This window comes from Pyrus communis, chromosome 12, assembly GCF_041283825.1.
Source record: "Pyrus communis isolate YQ-2024b chromosome 12, ASM4128382v1, whole genome shotgun sequence".
Lineage (NCBI taxonomy): Eukaryota > Viridiplantae > Streptophyta > Magnoliopsida > Rosales > Rosaceae > Pyrus > Pyrus communis.
The window spans coordinates 12,502,430-12,522,149 of NC_142576.1; the positions used below are offsets into that span (position 1 = coordinate 12,502,430).

Sequence of the window (19,720 nt, forward strand, 5' to 3'; positions counted from 1 at the left end):
ATAATTGATGCTAGTAGTTTCTAATTCATGCTCTGCAACCTGGAATGCCCTACACCTTGCATATTTTTCATGTTTTGTTTGATATTCATGTGGATTTTATTACTGCTGCTGCCATGGCTAATGATTTTAGAAGGCTTGATTCTTTTGTCTCTCAACATATTGCAAAAAAGGTTTAATTAATTTAAATTTTGACTATGATAAAAACAGTCAGGCATGTCAGTGTTTAATTAAATGGTAATGTGAATGAAATGAAATTCCTAGTTCATGAATGTGTTCTTGAATTATATATTTGAAGAACAATTCATAATTTCATATTTCAATTTGGGATTCCCGATTTGTCCCAAAATCCCGAAAATATTTCGGGATTCCCGAAAATTTGGTTTGGGATTGGTCTTCAAATTCCCGTCCCGAAAAATTTTGGTTTGGGATTCGGGATACTAGTTTCAGTATGGTATCCCATACCGAACCACCCCTAGTTGTGCCGTACCCTCACTCTTAAGGTATAAAAAAAAACATTTAAATTTTAGCGGCAAAACCTTTGAAATAAAAAGGCAACTTGTCACTCTTTCCCTGTGTCGCAGCTTTCCGGCTTTTTTGTTTTGAAGGCATATGATAATAAATATGGGCCGGGTGTGGGCCTCTGAAATATGACCCTATATATTGTCCAATTTGTATATCCATTTGTTTCGATACAAACCCAAATAAACCCCTGGAAAATTTTTGCCGCGAAATATGGATCTTACGGACGCAGTGGCAGCAATAAGGATGCGCCGTCGTCGTCCTCCAAGAGTCGCCACAGAAGAAGATCCGAGGACTCCGATTCCGCATCGTATACCGAGTCCGATGATTCCGACATCCGCGACTCCTCTCCGGCGAGGAGCTCCAGGAAGCGCAAGGAACGAAGCACCCGCAGAAATAGCAGCCGCCGGGAGGACTCCGACGACGGGTCGTACGACAGCGATGAGAGCGAGGACCGTGACCGCAAGACGAAGAGGTCGTCGAAGAGCATTACGGAGGAGCAAATCTCTGAGTACTTGGCTAAGAAGGCAGAGAAGAAGGTTGCAATTTTGTCCATTAGGGTTTTGTTTTGTTTGATTTTTTCTTCTGAATTTCTATGACATTGAATGTGTGGCGGGCTTGGTTTTGATTGAATCGGCAGCTCGAGTAGCCAAGAAGATAAAATCGAAGACGGTTTCGTGTTACTCCAATGATTCGAATCCCTTTGGCGATTCCAATCTCAATGAGATGTAAGTTTTTATTAAATTTTTGGGATTTAAACTCTATTCGTTCGTTACATTGGGTTCAGCATTCAATCTTGGGTTATAGAGCACATTTGGACTCTCTGTTGCGAAATTAGTTGGCTTTGTGAAGCAATAGGTTATATTTCTTGGAGAATATGGTTAATCTCAAAGGATGAGGAAGTGCGTTTACGCTGAAATATAACTGTTCACATTTTCATTCAGGTGTTTTTGGGTGTTTTGTTCCTTTTTGTATTATGATTATAGTTGGTTGCATTTAGTAAGTTTTCGATTTGAATAATTTTTTTTAGTACAGCTATAACTGTGTAGTCTTATTGGAATATCTCATTGACTAAACTATCTATCTTGTATGTGGTGGCTGACAAATACGTATGTTTCAATAGGAGATGCTTATTGTTTGTAAGATAATTTTTGAGTTTGCACTATGCTGTTTTCAGGTTTGTCTGGCGAAAGAAGATTGAGCGTGATGTGTCACACGGTGTTCCGCTTGACGAGTTTACAGTTAAGGCTGAGAGAAAAAGACAGAGAGAAAGAATGGTACGTAATTCTAGCCCAAAATTACTTCTCTTTTGTTACTTTTTAATTGTTGTGTTCTATTCCTTGTGGTTATGGCGGTATTAGTCTTAAATAAAAGTTTATATATTTTGGACTTTAAGTTCCAATCAGTTAAAATGTCAGAGACATAAGCTAGAGACTTTGCTCAGCATAGAATTTCATATGGGGTTGTGGAAATAATCTGGTAAATCTATCTTCCATAAGGACTTTCTCTTGTTCTTATAGTTGCTAATTCTACCTGTTCGAGAAAGTTTTCGTAATCTTCAATCTCCTAAGATTTTATCCCATTGTTGGAAGGTCCAAGAAGAATTTGATTGAAATTCATGACCTAAATATTCGATTTTATCTCATAAGTTACTGGAATCAGCATTAGTTGTTGGAGCACTATAAGATTGATTACATGGAATGACAAGCTTAGCTGCTGACGTTTGTTGGCGTTGTACTAAGTCTAATAGAGAATGGGAATTTTTTTTTTCCTGTGTCTGTATATATTACATTCCAATTCCTTCCCAACACCTCCAAAGGAAAATTCCAAGTTGTATTACAAATTGACGGGTTAGTGTGAGCTTATCCATGCGATTATGCACCCTTCGAATAGGATCAATTTTCTGAAGGATAATGGATTTCGTGCTTTGGTGGCTAGTCGAGATCCTTTCAGTGACATATGTTGTGTTGATGGGATATCTATATGCTCTGTTTGATGTCATAAAGCCCGCAATAGCAACGGAACCGAGGAAAGAATACAGAAAAGACAGCTCTTTTCTATTATATTACGGAACACAGTCCTGAGTCACTAGTAGGGGTGGGCACGTCTTGGTTTCGGTTTGTGCCTCACTTGTAGGCCCGTTAAAAAGTTGGTATTAGTACAAGTATTCAACATTCAAAGAAACTAAAAAGTTCAAAACCTAGTCATTTGCAGACTAAATGCTTTATGCCATTAATACAACCCAATTGAAAAAAAAAAAAAAAAAAAAAAATTCATCATGATCACCACACTAAAATTCAACTTGAAACAAAGTTCAAAATGGCTTATGACATTACTTTAGTAAAATCCAATTGAAAAAGTTAAGTTTACCATACTAAAATTAAATTCAAACAAAGTTCAATGCCAAAATGCCTTATGGCATGAGTACAACCCCAAAAAATAAATTGATTATGCAATTCAACAAAAAAAATTTGTTGTTTCGAGTCACTACTTTGAATCGTTCAACCTCATCCTGGTCCTTTTCCTTTTGGACACTTACTCTTCGAAGGTTTAGGAGGCCTTTGAGCTTGAGAATGCTATACTTGAGGATTATAAATTAGTTCTATCTCCAATCCTTTTTTATCATATTCTTTAAAGAAAAAGACCATTTACCCTATGTAATTTAGCCTTTGTGCTTCTTACTCAAGAAAAGAAAAATAATTTCTTTAAATCCACAATTAAATCCTTATCTTCGCAATTCCTTAATTTCTGTTGCAATTTTCCAATAAATGTCACCTTTGGTACTTTCTTAATCTCTATATTATTCTTGATTTAATTAATTGGTCCATGAATTTATCGGTTAGGGTTATGATTTTGAGAATGGTTTATATTATATTGTTGTTCTTTTATATTGATTATTATATAAGTTTATACAAGCAAAAAATAAACATATGATTTTATAGTACTATTTTCAATTAGCCCACCCAAGGAAAAAATCTTGGCTCCGCCCTTGTCTACACAGTACAAAAACATAAACAATATAAAGTACATTAGTTGTTATAAACTTTAAAAAGCCTACTCTAATATATTATGCTACTTGGTACCTAAGAAATATAAGTTTACAAGGAAATTTAGTATCTTTGAGTGCAAGACAAGTTCACAAATAACCACTTACACTCCAACACTTAATTGGCTGTTAAATTAAATATATTTTTTATATTATGAGCTGCGGTTTGGTTTTGGTTCGGCTCTAGATGTTAAGAAAAAAGAACTGAAACCAAACTTTTTTTTTAGCCTGCAGTTCAGTTTCAACCCGAAACTGTTTCATAACTGCAAAAATCAAATTGTTCGGTGTGGTCCAGTTTGGTCCGTATTTCGCTTTTGATTTTCGGTTCCAAGTGCCCACCCCCACTCACCAGGGATTGGATGTAGATAGAAAAGGAATTTACTAGTGCATAATCAGTTTGGTATCTCAATAAACCATTTAGGATAATTACGGAGCAAGAGAGGCATGTGAAATTGCTACGAATACAAAGGGAACTAAGCCCTGCGAGGCTAAGGCTCTTTCCTTTTCTCAAGGTTGCTCTTTCTCTTAGGTAATTGTGTACTGCACTTATGTGAATGGCTCATTTAATATGGAAAGGAGATTTGGACGTGTGGCAAGTTGTCTTGTATTATGAGGCACTAATCAAGTTTTCTACCTTACCGACTTTCTGCTTTTATTCATGTTATACTTATCCTGTATTAATTTTTACCTGACTGTTAGAGTGGGTTGGCATTACACACACACACACACACACACACACATATATTTACCCGCCTGCAAAATTACTTTTTAATGGAGCACGTGCTTAGCTAGCATGAAGGACAACAAGAGTGTAGAAACCATCCCATTATCCAGTAACCCATGTGCTAAAGAAGTGTTTTCATGGAGGACTTGCTGCAGAAGTTAGCTAAATAGGAAGATAAAATAGTAACAGGACAGTGTATAATTTTAATGAAGACTTTGGCTTTACTATAATTTTTGAACAGATCACTTAGGCTTTGTTACAACTGTTTAATATATCACAATACCATTTCCTTTTCAGATGCCACCTTGCTGCCTGGGGTTGCAAAATAAATGAATTCTATGATAAAGCATGGGATTTTTGGCTTCAGTAATTAACAATTGTTCAGTTGCATGTATTTATTACAAATTCCTCCTTCAGGCAGAGATTGAAAAGGTCAAGAAAAAGAAGGGAAGAAAGGGCACTAGAGAAAGCACAACATGAGGAAGAAATGGTAAGTTTATTGCCTGGTATGGATTATATTTTTTCATTGAAGATCTTGGGCATGTTTGGAAGTGCTTTCAAGATTAAAGTGCTTTTGGTGAAAGTGTTTCTGGGTTCCAAAAGCACTTGAAGTGCATCTTGCAGGAAGCACTTCAAGTGCTTTTCCGGATTCACTTGCATTTTTACTAAGGGTTGGTTCCAAAAGCCCTTTCATCAAAAGTGCTTTCAGTTATTGTAAAAGCTCTTCCAAACACACCCCTTGGGGGTGAAACTCTGAATGCATTTTCCCATTGGAAATGATACTTCTATAGTTTCTTCTTTTCCTAATTGGTCTAGCATAGCTTTTCGTTTAAGTAAAGTTGATTTCTTTCTATAGGCACTGCTAGTCAGAGAATGTGCTCGGGCTGAGTTCCAAGACTGGGACAAAAAAGAAGAGGTGTGGTGCCGAATTCAATCAATAGATTCCTATTCTTGCCAATTTTTGCGTTGAATCTGCATTTTTTCTTTTCCAATTCTGTAGCTTATGTGAATGTGTTGAGATTTTCTTTTACGTGCCACTTTGATAATCTACATGTTCTGCGTACAGTTCCACTTTGATCACAGCAAAGTCAGGTCAGAGATCAGATTGTGAGAAGGGCGTATTAAGCCAATTGATGTACTGTCTAAACATCTCAGTGGCTCAGATGACTTTGAGATTGAGATAGACGAGCCATATGGTGTTCATGGTAAATATTTCTGAGAGACTTGTGCATGCTTTCACAAAATTTATTTATTCTTCATGGCAATTAATTTGCTTTTCATTTATATTTTGTACGGAAATTGTTAGGCACCTGTTCTGTGCAATGAGTGGAGATAGAAAGAGAGTTAATGAATGTTTCCTTCCAGGGCTTTTAGATGTGTGTGAGCTTGTGTGTCGGGGGGGGGGGGGGGGGGGTGGGTGGGTTATCTGGAAGGGCTTCTGTTCTTGTTGATCGAGTTGGTTCTTAATTAGAGCTCTCAAGTAGCAAGAGTCTTAATAGCAGCCTGAACCATCAAGTTTTATTTTATTTTTTCACTATTTAGGAAATTATTACTTTCAGTTCTCCATCTCGAAACGGATGTTATAAAGTTGAATACATGGAATAAGCATTAGCATTTCCATTTCAAGTCAAATGTTTATCTTTGTTTAATGTCCAGTGTGTCTTCTGTTTCAATATCGTAATTTGATATTGTAGCATTAATAAACATAAGGGGTGTGATATCCACACACCCCTTTTTACTTCTCATGCACCCTTGTAATTTTCGGCCGTCAGATCGGATGAATTGAAGAAGATCAAAGGATAGAAATCAACAAGTGGTGTATGAGAAGTAAAAAGGGTTGTGTGGATAGCACACCCCTAAACATAATCATGACATAGATTGAACTGTTTTAGGAATCATAATTCACATTGGCATTTTACATGTACAATGCAGGGATTGACTGTAAAGGAAATGGAAGAGCTTCGAGATGACATCAAAATGCATCTTGATCTGGACAGGGCAACGGAAACACATGTGAAGTACTGGGAGGTATTATTTTCTTTATTTTCCTTTTAGTGCCTTTCTACCTCTTACAATGTTTCTCATGGATACTGTACCCCCAGATACGAGTGCTTCAAATTAATCTAGTCATGCTAATTAGTTACTGTCTCCTGTTTTATGATATGGTTTGATTACTTTAATATTTTTGTATTATCGATGTGGTCGTCTTAGAAAGACATTATTGGGAGATAATTTCCAAGTGGTTTCATATTGCTGCCATGTGCAGCGCTCTTTTTTCCATATCCCGAAGTTTTGTCTCACGTGGTTTTCTTTGGGAAGGCTTTTTAACAAGGCCCACATCGATAATGTACACTACCTATTCTGTTGTATTTCTCTTTTGGCAGTTTTGTATCTAGTAAGGAGTGTTGATGCTAGTGCATCTTTTTTGTATTTGATGCCCATGATGGTAATCAGGGCGCATGTCTTTTATAAAGACACAACTATAATTCTTGACATTCACGTCTGGGTTTGAATAATTTGTGCTATCCTGTGTACATTATCTTGATGTTTAATACATCATCTTTTCAGTAAAAAAAAAATAAAAAAAAAAATATATATATATATATATATATAGCAGTAATGATGCTCCTTTATTTGGTTATTTTTCTTTATATTCAAAATTTATTTTGTCCATTGAGTTGCCTAGAGTGAGTTAGCTTTACTCAACGAGCTAATCAGAGAATCAAGGGTGTGCGGGTTGCAACTTTGCCAGCTGCAAACACTAGTTATTACTTGGGACTTCATTCAATTGCCAAAAAATTTAGTAATTAAATCTAGATATTACCTAATTAATTATATGTTACAAGCTAGATTTGTTTTGGGACTGTATCCTAAATTCCTACTATACATTATGACAGGCACTTTTAGTGGTTTGTGATTGGGAGCTTGCTGAAGGTCTGGAAAAAAGATGCAATAGATCGAGCTAAGGTTCGTGGTTGTGATTGGGAGCTTGCTGAAGGTCTGGAAAAAAGATGCAATAGATCGAGCTAAGGTTCGTGGAGAGGAACCTCCTTCTGAGTTGCTTGCGGAACAAAGAGGCTTGCATAATAGCATTGAAGCAGATGTCAAGAACCTCTTGGAAGGAAGGACTTTCAGCGAATTAGAGGAATTACAGTCCAAAATTGAGTCAGAAATGCATTCTGGAACAGCCAAGGTTGTTGAGTATTGGGAGGCTGTTCTCACACGCCTCCATATATTCAAGGCCAAGGTACTTTATCCTTACATTCTTTAATTGCATTTTATCTCAGCTACAGTGTTTGGACTCATTATTTAACTCCTTCCAATACAGGCTTGTTTGAAAGAAATTCATGCTAAAATGTTGCACAAGCATTTGCAACGGCTTGTGAAACGGGAGGATGGTGAAAAGAACTTGGATAGGGTTCACGATTCACAACCCGAAGAGGAGAAGAGTGAGCCTGATGTCAAAGGTATGCACACTTTTGACCTGTAGGTTTAGGATTTTATTACCAAAACGTTTGCTAATACATTTTTGTAGATAGATGCTCAAACATTTTCTCCAGAACCCATGGAGGAGGAGATTCATGTGGCTGAGGAAGAGGCCGGGTCATTTTCACCAGAGCTGTTGCATGGAGATGAAAATGAGGAAGTAATCCCTGAAGAGGACAAGGCTATACCGGTAATATTCAGGTTCTAATACTGGCAAGGTTTCTTTGCACAAGTGCATTGGTGTAACCGCACTAGTCTTGTGCTGTGTTAACAGGAAAGTAAGCGTGTGGCTGTGTTAGAAGAACAACAGAGGCGGATTCAAGAAGCTACGACATCAAAGCCAGCTCCACCAGAAGATAATTTTGACAAGGTCATGAAATTCATGGGAGACATGGTTGATGGAGATGCAGTTTTTGGCATGGGTTCTGAAGTGAACCTTGACTCGCAGGTACTTTATCTTGTCCATTATCTTCATTTGCACTTTATTTTTTCCCCTCAGTTATACTCAAGGAAAAATGAAACTGTAGTTGGGCATATCTACTGCGTCTTTCTGCAGAATTTGATGAAATAAATGTGGATGCAGGTATACTGGTGGCATGACAAGTACCGACCTAGAAAGCCGAAATATTTTAACCGTGTTCACACTGGATATGAATGGAACAAGTACAATCAGACTCACTATGATCATGATAACCCTCCTCCGAAGATTGTGCAAGGATACAAGTTCAACATCTTCTATCCGGACCTTGTTGACAACACGAAGGCCCCACATTATACGAAAGAGAAGGATGGCGACAGTAGTGAGACATGCATTATAAGGTTCCAAGCAGGGCCACCCTACGAGGACATTGTAAGTTTTCTTGATCTGGTAATTGAACTTTGTCGGTTATGATCCTGTTGAGGATGAAATTACTTATCATTCATCTAATTGCATTGCAGGCGTTCTGGATAGTAAACAAAGAATGGAAATACTCGAACAAAAAGGGGTTCAAATGAACGTTTGAACGTGGAATTTTGCACGTGTACTTCAACTTCAAACGACATCGGTATCGTAGGTGATATGCTGGTAGTGTTGCCACTTTTCCTTCTGAAGCTGACATATATGTAATACAAGCTAATCCTGATTAATTTTCTTCCTATGTAATACAAAATTTTGAGTTTAAGTGGCTTGTAGTCTCAATACTGCCATATGTGCATGTCCAATATGCGGGCAACGGCTCGTTTAACTGAAGTTTGAGAACTCAGTTAAAAGAACAGACCAAATTCAGAAGTACTACGCACGACAAGAATAAGGCATGCTGTTATGCATTTACTGCAGCATGGAAGCAAGGTTCTGGAGGACGATAGTCGGGCAGTGGGTAGAGGCTTAATGCCTAGGCGGCTAGGTGTGGCTTAGGCGGATTTATGTAATTTATTATATATTGTATAATAATTGTCTATTTATACTTACAAAGACACACAATTACCACTTAGTACTAATGTTTAGTGATATTCATTTTCCCTTGTAAGTGCTCTTCTTAAGTTCAATTCTAGCCAAATGGAAATTTGAACTACATTATTATTAGTCCATTGTGAGATTAAGCTCACTCCCTCCCCCTTAACGTAGATAATATTGTTTTTTCAAAAAAAAAAAAAAAAAAAAAAACACACACACACACACGCACACACAATTATACTGGGATATATAAATTGCAAAATAGAATAACATATAGATTATAAAGTATTATAATATATTGAAAACATGAGGAACAAACATATAATGAGTGTTTGTCCAAATATTTAACAAGTCTCTTGCATTTTATTGAAGAAATAAAATGCTAAATGAGAGTTATCGATTTTCTATTTAAGTGAGAGTCGCGATTTAGGTGCGTGCTTAGGCGGGCGCATAGGTGATCTAGGCGGAAGCTTAAGCGAGTCTAGGCGCACATTCTTAATTTTCAAACGGCAAGGAACTAATCGGAACGGTGGCCAGCTGCCCAGTGCCTAATCAAGGCTTAGGCAGTAATTTTTAGAGCAATGCATGAAAGTTTGTCTCATATTCTATTCTATACAAGCGATAGTGAGGGAGAGAATTTTGGCTTTGTGTTGGACTAGAGATCAACAATAAAGCCGACGCCTTGATAGGCGTGTGAAAGCGTGGTGAGAGTCTAGTTCATAGGCTCCAGTTAGTGTTTGATTAGGACTGAAATTATCCCACTAGTCCATAATCCTTTGTGCTAGGGAAGTGTCTGTCTTTCACCTTCCACTCAAGTTATTGTGGTTGTTCTTAATTACCAATTTATCCTTCCACTGCAAAAAGGTTATGCGAGCATAAAATGGCAATCGCATCACGCGTGTCGCTTCGTTTCTTTATGTGGAAGTTGCGGGTTGTTATGGTATCTCACTCACTCTGTCAGTCCATAACTAAAATTGTTAATATTACTCGTGTAAGTGGGGTTTTTTATTTTTATTTTTATTTTTTAAGATCAAGTACGATATTCATGGAATAAAGAAATACATACAAACAGAAAATAGGATGCTAACAATGGATCGCGATAAAATTTTTGTCAGAGATTTTAACCTTGATTGAAGAGAACAAGATTGTCCTGTAGCAACAACTTAATTACTAATACTATCCTCCAATAAAAGATCATAAATTAAATCAATAAGTTTCTCGTACCATGAAACTGGGTGATCAAGAGTTAAACTTAATTTGGTTAGACGATGAGCCACCTTATTCGCATCCTGTGGTCCAAAAGAGATTTTCCACTTTGTGAGGCTCTGTAAAATTTAGCGTGTATCATCAAAGAGATTCCAAATGGTCCATTATGCGCTGCTACTTCGGGTTAGTGCTTTTTAGTATTGATTTTTATATTTACTTGCCAAAACAAAACAAAAACAATTGATTTTAGTTCAATGTCGTCCCCAGAACTATAATAATGAATAAATGAGAACAATAGTGTTTCATATTACATAGGGTTAAAGTACCATTTACACCTTTTAAATTTTAAATTATTTTTAAAATAGGATACGAAGTTTTAACTTTCTCATATTACATCCCAAGTATTGAAATTGTATCAATTTGTATTTTTAGTATGATTGATTGTATGATAATTCGTTGATACTTATGGCTGGTTAGCTTAATACTCTTATATGGATTATCATGTAAGCCACATTTGCACCACATTGACCAAAAAACTTATCAATTTAATAGATTATTTAGAAGCTCAAAGAGACAAAAGGTGTAAATTGTTACAATTTCAATGCAATATTGGAAAGTTGAAACCTTATGGTCCATTTGAAAATCACCAAAAACTTAAAAGGTATAAAATGTAGTCAACCCTATTATAATGCTAGGCAGACTAAATTTGTAGACCAAATTTTATAAATTAAATGACATGGATGTTGATAATTAGATTATTACTTAAGTGTTGATTAACGTGCTTATTTTTGGGTAAATTACACTTTGCCACCTCAGGTTTGAAGTCTATTGTAACCTCATACAATATCTTTAAAACATTTCACTTTCATACCTCAAGTATTTTATTTCAATATAATACATCCGTTACATTTTCCATCCATTGATCTGTTAAGAGCTAATGTGGCTGCCACATTTGTGCCACGTGGCTACCAACTCCCTTCCCAAAAATCCCCTTCTCAGTCCTCTCATCACTCACCATTTCTGATTGCTTCTCTCTCTTGAGGAGATGAGTCCTCAAACCCTAACACATCAGCACAAATGTGGATCCCATATTTACCACGTCATCACTTAACGATTTACTTAGCGGATTTCCTAATAGATGTATGAAATTGAAATAAAATGATAAGTAAATGTATGAAATTGAAATGTTTTAAAGATGTTGTAAGAAATTGAAATTGACTTCAAACCTGAGGGGGTAAAATGTAATTTACCCTTTTTTATTGATGACACTTTATTTAGGGAAGTGTTATTGGCACTCTAAAAATCTCATTCTACACTCCTCACATGTGTATTTTTCTTTCCAAATATAAAAAGTTTGGAGTGTAAAATGAAATTTTTGGAGTACCAATAACAATTTCTTTATTTAATTTGTAAATTTAATCTACTTAACATTATAATAAAAGCGAATGTAATGGGGTTGTGCTTTTGACTAATCCCAATTAAAAAGTTGCTTTTTATCTTTATAAACATGCCCACTCTTGACCTATTTTGACTAGTTAAATCTCATTGGAAATCACATTATTTTTGGGTAACATTATTATCGCATCCATGAGTATAACGTTTCATTTTAATATTGCCTTGCCAACACTATTAATCCGTCTTAAGCATGCTTAGTTTCTACTTTAATTACTTTGGTGCAAGATATTTTGAGTTCAAATAAGGAAATAATAAACAAATATTTTTTTTAGCCGTTCACACACTGCTATTTAATCTTGTTTGTTGTTTTCGTTTGATTTATTTAACCTCTCATACAATCTTTCCCTATTTTTCAAGCTCAAATTAATCTTTTTTCAAGTGAATATTCCACTTAAGTTTGGTGGACTTAGAATATGCAAGAGCACTTAACAATCTGCATTTTAATGATGATCTGCATTAACCACAACTCCACAACTTTAATTACTCACAAATTAAAATCGAGCTAAAACTCACTACAATCCCAAACAAAGTAAACGTGAGTATTCTATTGCTTTTTAATCAAAATGATCATTGAGATTGGTATAACTTCTCAATTTGATATTTACGATTTAAAATCAATAGAAGTGGTCCCTGAGATTGTCTACTGTCAATCATTTTGGTCATTCCGTGAAAAATCTCCGCTAAATACAGGGTAGTTTTGTTAAATCAACTCATCTACTTTAATCGGTGGCTTCTTCAAATTAATATAGATTTTTAGGAAAACTAATGAAAAGAATTTGAAAACTTTGAGTTTTAATGATGAAGACAAAATAAAGGGTCAAGTAAATAGTACCAGGTTTGACTTTTTAATGTAAAAATGTGATTTTTCGTTAAAGTGAACAGTAATGCGGGTTTTTCGTTAAAACTTTCTAGATTTTTCATAGAATGACTAAAATGATTGACGGTGAACAATCTCACGCTCCACTCCCATCGATTTTAAATCTAAAAACTAAAATGAAAAATTATGATAATATCATGAATCAATGGCTTATTATAATTATAACTTTTACATTCGAACTTCGTAAGCAAAATGCTTTTGTCGTCTTGAAAAAGCTTGCTTGCTTTCTGTGTCCATGGCAACCAATCAAAATCCAGAGAAAGCATCTGATCCCAAGGGCCCTTGTCTCTTCCCTCCATTCAAAGCCCATCCTTCCTTCTTCCTTCTTTGGAATGGAATCACTACTTTTGGCTTCTGTGGGCCGGGCTGCAAAAACAATGATTCTTTGCCTTTCATCTCCACTCCTTTCTTTTACAACATGAATATTCAAAGAAATACTCTACACATATTATCCTTTGTTGACACCATGTATATGCTATCTTCTTACATGTATGTTAAGTTGTATGATACTTGTAAGGGGCTAGCGATTTAAGTTGGTTAAGAGCTTCCGTTCATGTGTTTGAGATGACCTTTGTTCGATTTCTCTCTCCTTCAGTATCGATTGTGTAAAGAAAAGTTGTATGACATTTTGACACTAAAACACGTTAAGATATATGTATTCATATGACCGCGAATAGTTTAGATTACAATCTGACAACATAACAAGCTACGACAGAACATTTTCAAACTCTACTAGTACTATAGTTACATAGGACATTGATAAAATTTCATGATGATAACTAATAATGTCATTAATTATGAACCACTTGTTCATCTAAAACTTGAATTATGCAGTGGAGTTCTTGAACAACATCCTTCATGGCTGGTCTCTCTCCCTTCTTTTCCCTCAGACATGCAAGTCCAAGCTCTAAGAAAAGCTTTACACTCGCTACTGTATTCCCCGAAGGCTCGTCGCTGAGTAGCCGGTGATCCACAACCTCCATAGCTGCACCATTGTTGGCTCTTACTCTCACATAAATGGCTAAGTTCACGTCGTCCTGATCCCGCGAGAAATCAATGGCCTTTTGTGATGTCAAAAGCTCAAGCAGGACGACTCCATAGCTATAAACATCACTCTTGTCAGTTAACTGGTAGTTCCGATAATATTCGGGGTCTAAGTATCCTAATGTTCCCTGAGCGCATGTCGAGACATGACTCAACCCCGGACAAGCCAACCTGGACAGCCCGAAATCTGAAACTTTGGCGTTGAAATCGCTGTCCAGAAGTATGTTGGTTGACTTGACATCTCTATGGTAGATGGGAGTGTGCGCCGCGGAGTGTAAATAAGTCAATGCTTCAGCAGTTTGCACGGCAATTCTGAGCCTAGTTTTCCAGTCAAGAAATGTCGAAAACTTACCGTGTAAATGGTCACTGAGAGTGCCATTGGAGATGTACTCATAGATCATCAATGGCTGCTCAGCTTCCACACAATAGCCCAAGAGTCTGACCAGGTTCTTGTGATTGACTTGGGAAAGTATCCCAACTTCATTTAGTACATGTTCTGTGCTCTTGATGTTGCCAACTTTCGCAGACTTGACGGCGATGAGAGTCCGATCTTCGAGCTCTCCTTTGTACACTTCTCCAAAACCACCACTCCCCAAAAGTTTGTCTTTGGAGAAACCATTGGTGGCTTTCTTCACTTCTTTCAAGCTAAATGTTCGAGCCGATTTCCCATCATTGTTGCTCTTCAAAATGTCCTCTCTTGCCCTGGTAAGTTTCTCCTGCTTCGAGAATTTGCAGGATCTTTTCACCGTGACTATTGCTACAACTGCGGTTACAACGAAAAATGAGATTACCCCAATCGAGACCTTTAGGCTCAGACCGGCTTTCATGTTCCTCTTGTTCCTTGAGCAAGTGCCAAGAAGATGATCCCAATAGTAGTCTCTATTGCAAAGGCAGCGTGAGACGCCACTCGAACCAGTAGGCAAACATTTGGAAGCTGAAGAGCAATCAAGTTGTGTTCTACAAATTGGTTCAAGTGGAGGTGCCCATTGAATTTCCAACCCCTCTCCCCATTGGCTCGGAGGCTTGTTTATATCCAAATGAAGGATGCTTCTGAAGGCTTTGCAGCCTGAGTTGTGAAGCCGAATCTTGTATGCTGAAGGCATACCACCGGCAACAAATGTGCAGCAAAGATTAAGCCTGTTTTTGCACTGTAGCGCTCGGTTTGTGTCAATGTATCCTGAGCTTTCCAAGTACCGGTGACAGAGGCTAGATGGAGTGCAATTGAGAGGAGATACCAAGAGCCGCGGAGAGCAGTTGTAGAGGAAGATGGTATTCGATGAAGTGATGTTGAAGGGAAGTGACTGATTCAACCAGAGGCCCTCACTCACCACCAAGTCTCGAGTAACACATTTGCCGGGCAGCCATGGTGACGGTTGTACCACCATACGCTGATACGGAGCCATGATTTGAAGCACAAGATAGTAACTTCCATCGAGGGCATCAAAGTAGAGTTTCTTAGAGGAAGGGTCGCAATGGAGAGAGTAGTTGGGGTCACCACAGTCGGGGTTTGTGCTTAGGGGGTACGGAACCTTCATGCTGCCACACCCGGGGCAGGTATTTTGGGAGGAGCAGCGAAAATCGACAAAAAGGATGATGAAGAAACAGCAGCACAGGAAGCCTGGCATTATGTTTGCCTTGGTGACCATATTTGCATGAACAAAGGAGAAGCAATGAAAAGCTTATGGGAAACAAAGATGGGGTAAATAAAAGGATACAACAAGAGGTTAAGTAGGTTGGCTAGGGAAGTGTGAAGGCCTCGTTACACTAAGCTCGAATTCCACTCTTGTGAATGGAGTAGTTTAAAATATCACTTTGTCAAAAGTTAAGAAAAAGGAAACAACAAGAGAATAAAGTGGATTCCTCCTTTGTAGTGTGACCTCTACTTACGGAAAGCTCTTACTACAAAGGGCATTAGGGAAAACTAATGATATATCAACTTTTGTGCTTTCCTTCACTAAGTTGAGGAACAAATCACTGAATTGGAGAATAAAAATCTATTAGAAAAATAAAAGAAATAATTCCATAACATAATGGCTAATCACATCTAGCTAGAATTTTTTCAATGTTCTGTTCTCGGATAAATGTACACGTGTATCATCGACGAGATAAGTTAGAGCGATCAGAATACAGAATTATGCAGAAAAAAACTAATGTTCTGCATAAAAGAGGAAAGATTCAAGATTCATAACAAGAAAGTGAGTCAAATATAAAGAAAAATCATGAATAAGCAAACGATGATCTGATCATTCAAGGATAAGTACTTCCAAAAAAGAGAATTTCCGAGAAATATTTTGAGGTTCTGAATGAAACTTAGAACGCTAATGATATTTGTATCATTTATGCAGTTACCCTTGTTTTAGTGTCGAACAAAAGGACACCTTTACGGTTTACAATGAAGAGAATAGCAAGATAATGTTTCCTCATTTAAATTACACAAGAGGCATGACAATCAGTACGAAGAGCTTAGTTTCATTAACCTTCAACAATTTTTACAGGAGACCTGCACAAGAGAGCAACAAGATGAAACAATTGCTACGTATCTTCTAATATGTGCACAAAAAATGGATAATTAAACTTCACGGAATCCATTACTTACCCAAATGGGGTTTGTTTAATGGCGAGTAGTTCAACGTCCAACTGCAGATAAAAAGAATATACAGAACAGTGAAGACGAATATAGGGAAGGGCTCATGAAAGAAAGGTATTAAAAAGATGAAAAGAATATAATCGCAACACGAAAGAGAACAGTGATAGATATAGATTAGCTCCAAGAAATACAAGAAAAAAAAACATTTAGAATCCTGCACTTTGTATGAAAGAGAATGGCAAAGGAAGTCGATTGTGAACAACATCTGGAGTGTGGTGCATATGTGTATTTATACTTATTACCATAGAATAAGCCTAAGAGAGAAGAAGAGAGATGCGGAGAGATTTGTGGATGAAGTCCTTTTGGAGACTTGGAGATGAAATTTTGTTACCTCTATGGTTGCATTTGGAGGAATTTCCTGTACTCCTTTGCTTCCATACGCTAGCTCGGGAGGAACTATTAGCAATCGCTGCAAAATAAATAATTTAAAACAAAAGGAACCCAAAAGGGTACTTATCAAGCTGAGGGCCAAAAAGGAAAAGAACGAGAGGGCGTTGTTATTGCAGTTGTTTTAAGTGATCTAGTCGACTGAGGAAAATGCCACCGACTTCAAGCTGCTATTTCCTCATCATAAAGATCAAAATATCTCCAGCACATACTTGAGACTCAAAACTATTTTTCTGTGCATAAATCAACTCCATGACGGTATTCTACTCAAGGCTTACTACTAAACAGCATAAAATAAGTAAGAACTTTAATTTTCTTCCACAAAGTGTAAAGTTAAATTCTGCTTCAAGACATAACAAATAAATTTCATGCCAATAAACTAATCTCACCTGGCCTCCTACCCGCATGCCTTTTACACCAAGATCTAATCCTTTAAGGACTGATCCCCTCTCAGATTGGCCTACGTCAAATCCGTATGGCTGCAGCATCCAAGCATGAAGTTACAAGTGCATGATATAAGAAACACACACATGCGACTCAAACAATACTGAGAGAGATTGCTTAGTCTTGAATGCCATATTTTTCCTTTCTGTATCATAATTAACATATGTACTCACTTAAAGCTCAGATTAAGTTTTCTTTAAACTAAGATTCCACAATCTCCAACAATTGCTTCATGGAGACAATTGAAAATCCGAAGTAATATATTCAGTGACATTTTTGGTTAAGAGTTTAAGACCAGGTTTAAGTAATTCCTTCTAAATTTATGAGCAGGTATCAATGAGAATCGGATAACTGGTGGTTCATCATATGCAAGATGGGATGTTAACACTGTCAGCACTTTAACTGCATAAATATAACTGTTCCGAACTCCAGTGCATTTTTATTAAGCAGAAACATTTTATACACAAGAGTGCAAAACAATGTTCCAAGTTTTGGTTTATGGTCAAGATAGTTATTCCAGAAGTTAAATCATATAACCGTAAAATTGGTTGGTTCATCTTATCCTAATTTTAAAAGGAAATTTGAAGGTGCCGGCTTATTTCTACATATAAATGTGAATAGCAGCACCACTCAAATCTCACCGTTCCTCCACCAACACCAAGTCCTTGTCTACTTGTCATAAAAGTGATACCCTTCCACTTCGCAACATAATGAACCTGCAAAAATGAGGATACCTTTTCATGCTTAGTTTGGAATATTCTAGGAGACAGAATTACTTATGTATACTCAATTATTGAAATTTAACTTGATCACAACCATACTGCAACCCGGGATCCTGTCACCGCCTCAACTCCACCCCCGACCTTCAAGTCATAATACCTGAGGAGAGAAGAATAAAACCATCAGTGTATTGAAAAAGCCATTAAGTTTCCACAGATGAAGTCAATAAACCTGTTGAAACTTTTATCGATAGGAATAGTGGGTTATGAGCTAAATGCAGTACATTGTATCCTATTATAATCAGAGAGAGAGCTTCAAAAACTCTAGAAAATTTCACTCTATGCTAGATAAGAAAATTATGAATTCGAGAGAGAATTTCTATCATCAACATGAAAGCTGCAATGAAAGGCAACACTAGCTCATATACGACGAATATGGATTACAAAAGGCGAGAGACGAAATTTAAAAGGTGAGCAGAGATGTTAGAAGTAATGATAGTTTACTAACTTCAGGCCATTGGGAAGGGTTGTAAATTCACTCTCGGGTATTTTCGCTCCTCTTAGCTGCAGCAAATAAATGAATGTCACAAACATTGAATCATCAAAATAAAGAGTTCTTTCCTTTCTCCTCAAATTTAATATACCAGAAGAAATAATCACTAAAATATATACGAAAGAAAAGATAAAGGATTTCGAAAACACAGTAAAATTTCAGAACTCACAGCTCTCCTACTTGTGCTAACAGCTTCAGCCCCATCACACACATAAATGCCAGCAGCTGACTCATTAAAAAAACAAGAACAAAAGTCAATATACCAGTTTATAAAGTATCATATGAAGATATAGAAAGACCAAAATAAAATATAAGAAAACCCAACTGGAATTACCACCAACTTCTACTTTAATTCTGGCTTCAAAATTATGTTAATTCACTATCTTTTTTCTTTGAACCAGATGAAATTAAAACTTTAGGAAGAAGTTAGATTAGAAAAAAACCTGAGGCTAAGAGAGTGCCAATCAAAGCCCTCCTGCCCTCAAATGGTGTAATTTGGTTGGTTGGTTTTGCAGAATCATTTGAGGAAGGCAGTGAGCATTGACATGACAACACATGTGACTTCCTCTTGGGGAATCTCTTGCTGTTGCCTGTGAAGAACCCAAATAAAATTGGTAAATTAGAAGTCTCAATGCACCCCAAAAGACAAGCTTTTAGAGAGAGAGAGAGAGAGAGGAGAGAGAGAGAGAGAGAGAGAGAGTTACTTGTGATCGGTTGTGGGAAGAGAGGCCTGTGGAGCAGAGTTGGGTTGTGATGGTGACAAGGAAGAAGGAAAAGCTCCATGGTGCAAATGGTTAGAGTGGCCGTTGGAGAATCAGTTGGTTTCAGGCTTTCAGCGGTTTGGTTTTTCGAGAGAGAGGGAGAGAGAGTTTGGTTTTGATAGAGGAGAGAGAGGATCTCACTCACCCTATTTCATCCACAACTTATGGTCACAAACAAGGGTATGTTGCCCATATTGAATATAGTTAATGTTTGTCACAAATATTATTGGAAGGTGCATTCTAGTAGGTTCAATTTTTCCTTTTCATTAAATAATAATAAAGAGGAAACTTGATATAGGTCCAATTTTTTGAGTCAATAGTAGGAATAGTCCAATTTATTAAAATAAGTTCAATTCCTTAAATCATATTATTTTATTATCAATAATTATCTCTTAAATGATAAAATTTATTATAAAA

The 19,720-nt window shown here is 36.8% G+C and overlaps 2 protein-coding genes and 1 pseudogene across 3 annotated transcripts; 1 reads left to right on the forward strand and 2 right to left on the reverse strand.

Moving 5' to 3' along the window:
- Nucleotides 1–647: 647 nt before the first annotated feature.
- Nucleotides 648–9,283, forward strand: LOC137744402 (splicing factor Cactin). The gene is given in 16 exon segments (XM_088680914.1): nucleotides 648–1,057; nucleotides 1,155–1,247; nucleotides 1,697–1,796; nucleotides 4,707–4,727; nucleotides 4,729–4,779; nucleotides 5,146–5,205; nucleotides 5,356–5,481; nucleotides 5,483–5,494; nucleotides 6,222–6,317; nucleotides 7,187–7,226; nucleotides 7,292–7,536; nucleotides 7,618–7,756; nucleotides 7,829–7,965; nucleotides 8,050–8,223; nucleotides 8,359–8,625; nucleotides 8,715–9,283. Coding segments are annotated over 16 exon segments (2,091 nt in total). The 3' UTR covers nucleotides 8,835–9,283.
- Nucleotides 9,284–13,374: 4,091 nt separating this feature from the next.
- Nucleotides 13,375–15,619, reverse strand: LOC137744677 (wall-associated receptor kinase-like 20 pseudogene; annotated as a pseudogene). Its single transcript, XR_015954049.1, has one exon. The product of XR_015954049.1 is annotated as a wall-associated receptor kinase-like 20 pseudogene (transcript).
- A 483-nt stretch (nucleotides 15,620–16,102) lies between these two features.
- Nucleotides 16,103–19,470, reverse strand: LOC137745120 (FKBP-like peptidyl-prolyl cis-trans isomerase family protein). Its single transcript, XM_068485003.2, has 10 exons — nucleotides 19,247–19,470; nucleotides 18,986–19,132; nucleotides 18,712–18,767; nucleotides 18,498–18,553; nucleotides 18,092–18,149; nucleotides 17,912–17,986; nucleotides 17,216–17,305; nucleotides 16,771–16,848; nucleotides 16,389–16,429; nucleotides 16,103–16,292 (listed from the first exon to the last, which is right to left on the reverse strand). Exons 1-10 carry the CDS (start codon nucleotides 19,323–19,325, stop codon nucleotides 16,265–16,267), a joined length of 708 nt encoding a protein of 235 aa, XP_068341104.2. The 5' UTR covers nucleotides 19,326–19,470; the 3' UTR covers nucleotides 16,103–16,264.
- Nucleotides 19,471–19,720: the final 250 nt, after the last annotated feature.

Coding starts and splice junctions, on each gene's coding strand:
- LOC137745120 (XM_068485003.2), bottom strand. CDS start 19,325: ATGGAGCTTTTCCTTCTTCCTTGTCACCATCACAACCCAACTCTGCTC. Junction 19,133..19,246: donor CTTCCCACAACCGATCACAA/GTAACTCTCTCT, acceptor GGTTCTTCACAG/GCAACAGCAAGAGATTCCCC. Junction 18,768..18,985: donor TGGCACTCTCTTAGCCTCAG/GTTTTTTTCTAA, acceptor TTAATGAGTCAG/CTGCTGGCATTTATGTGTGT.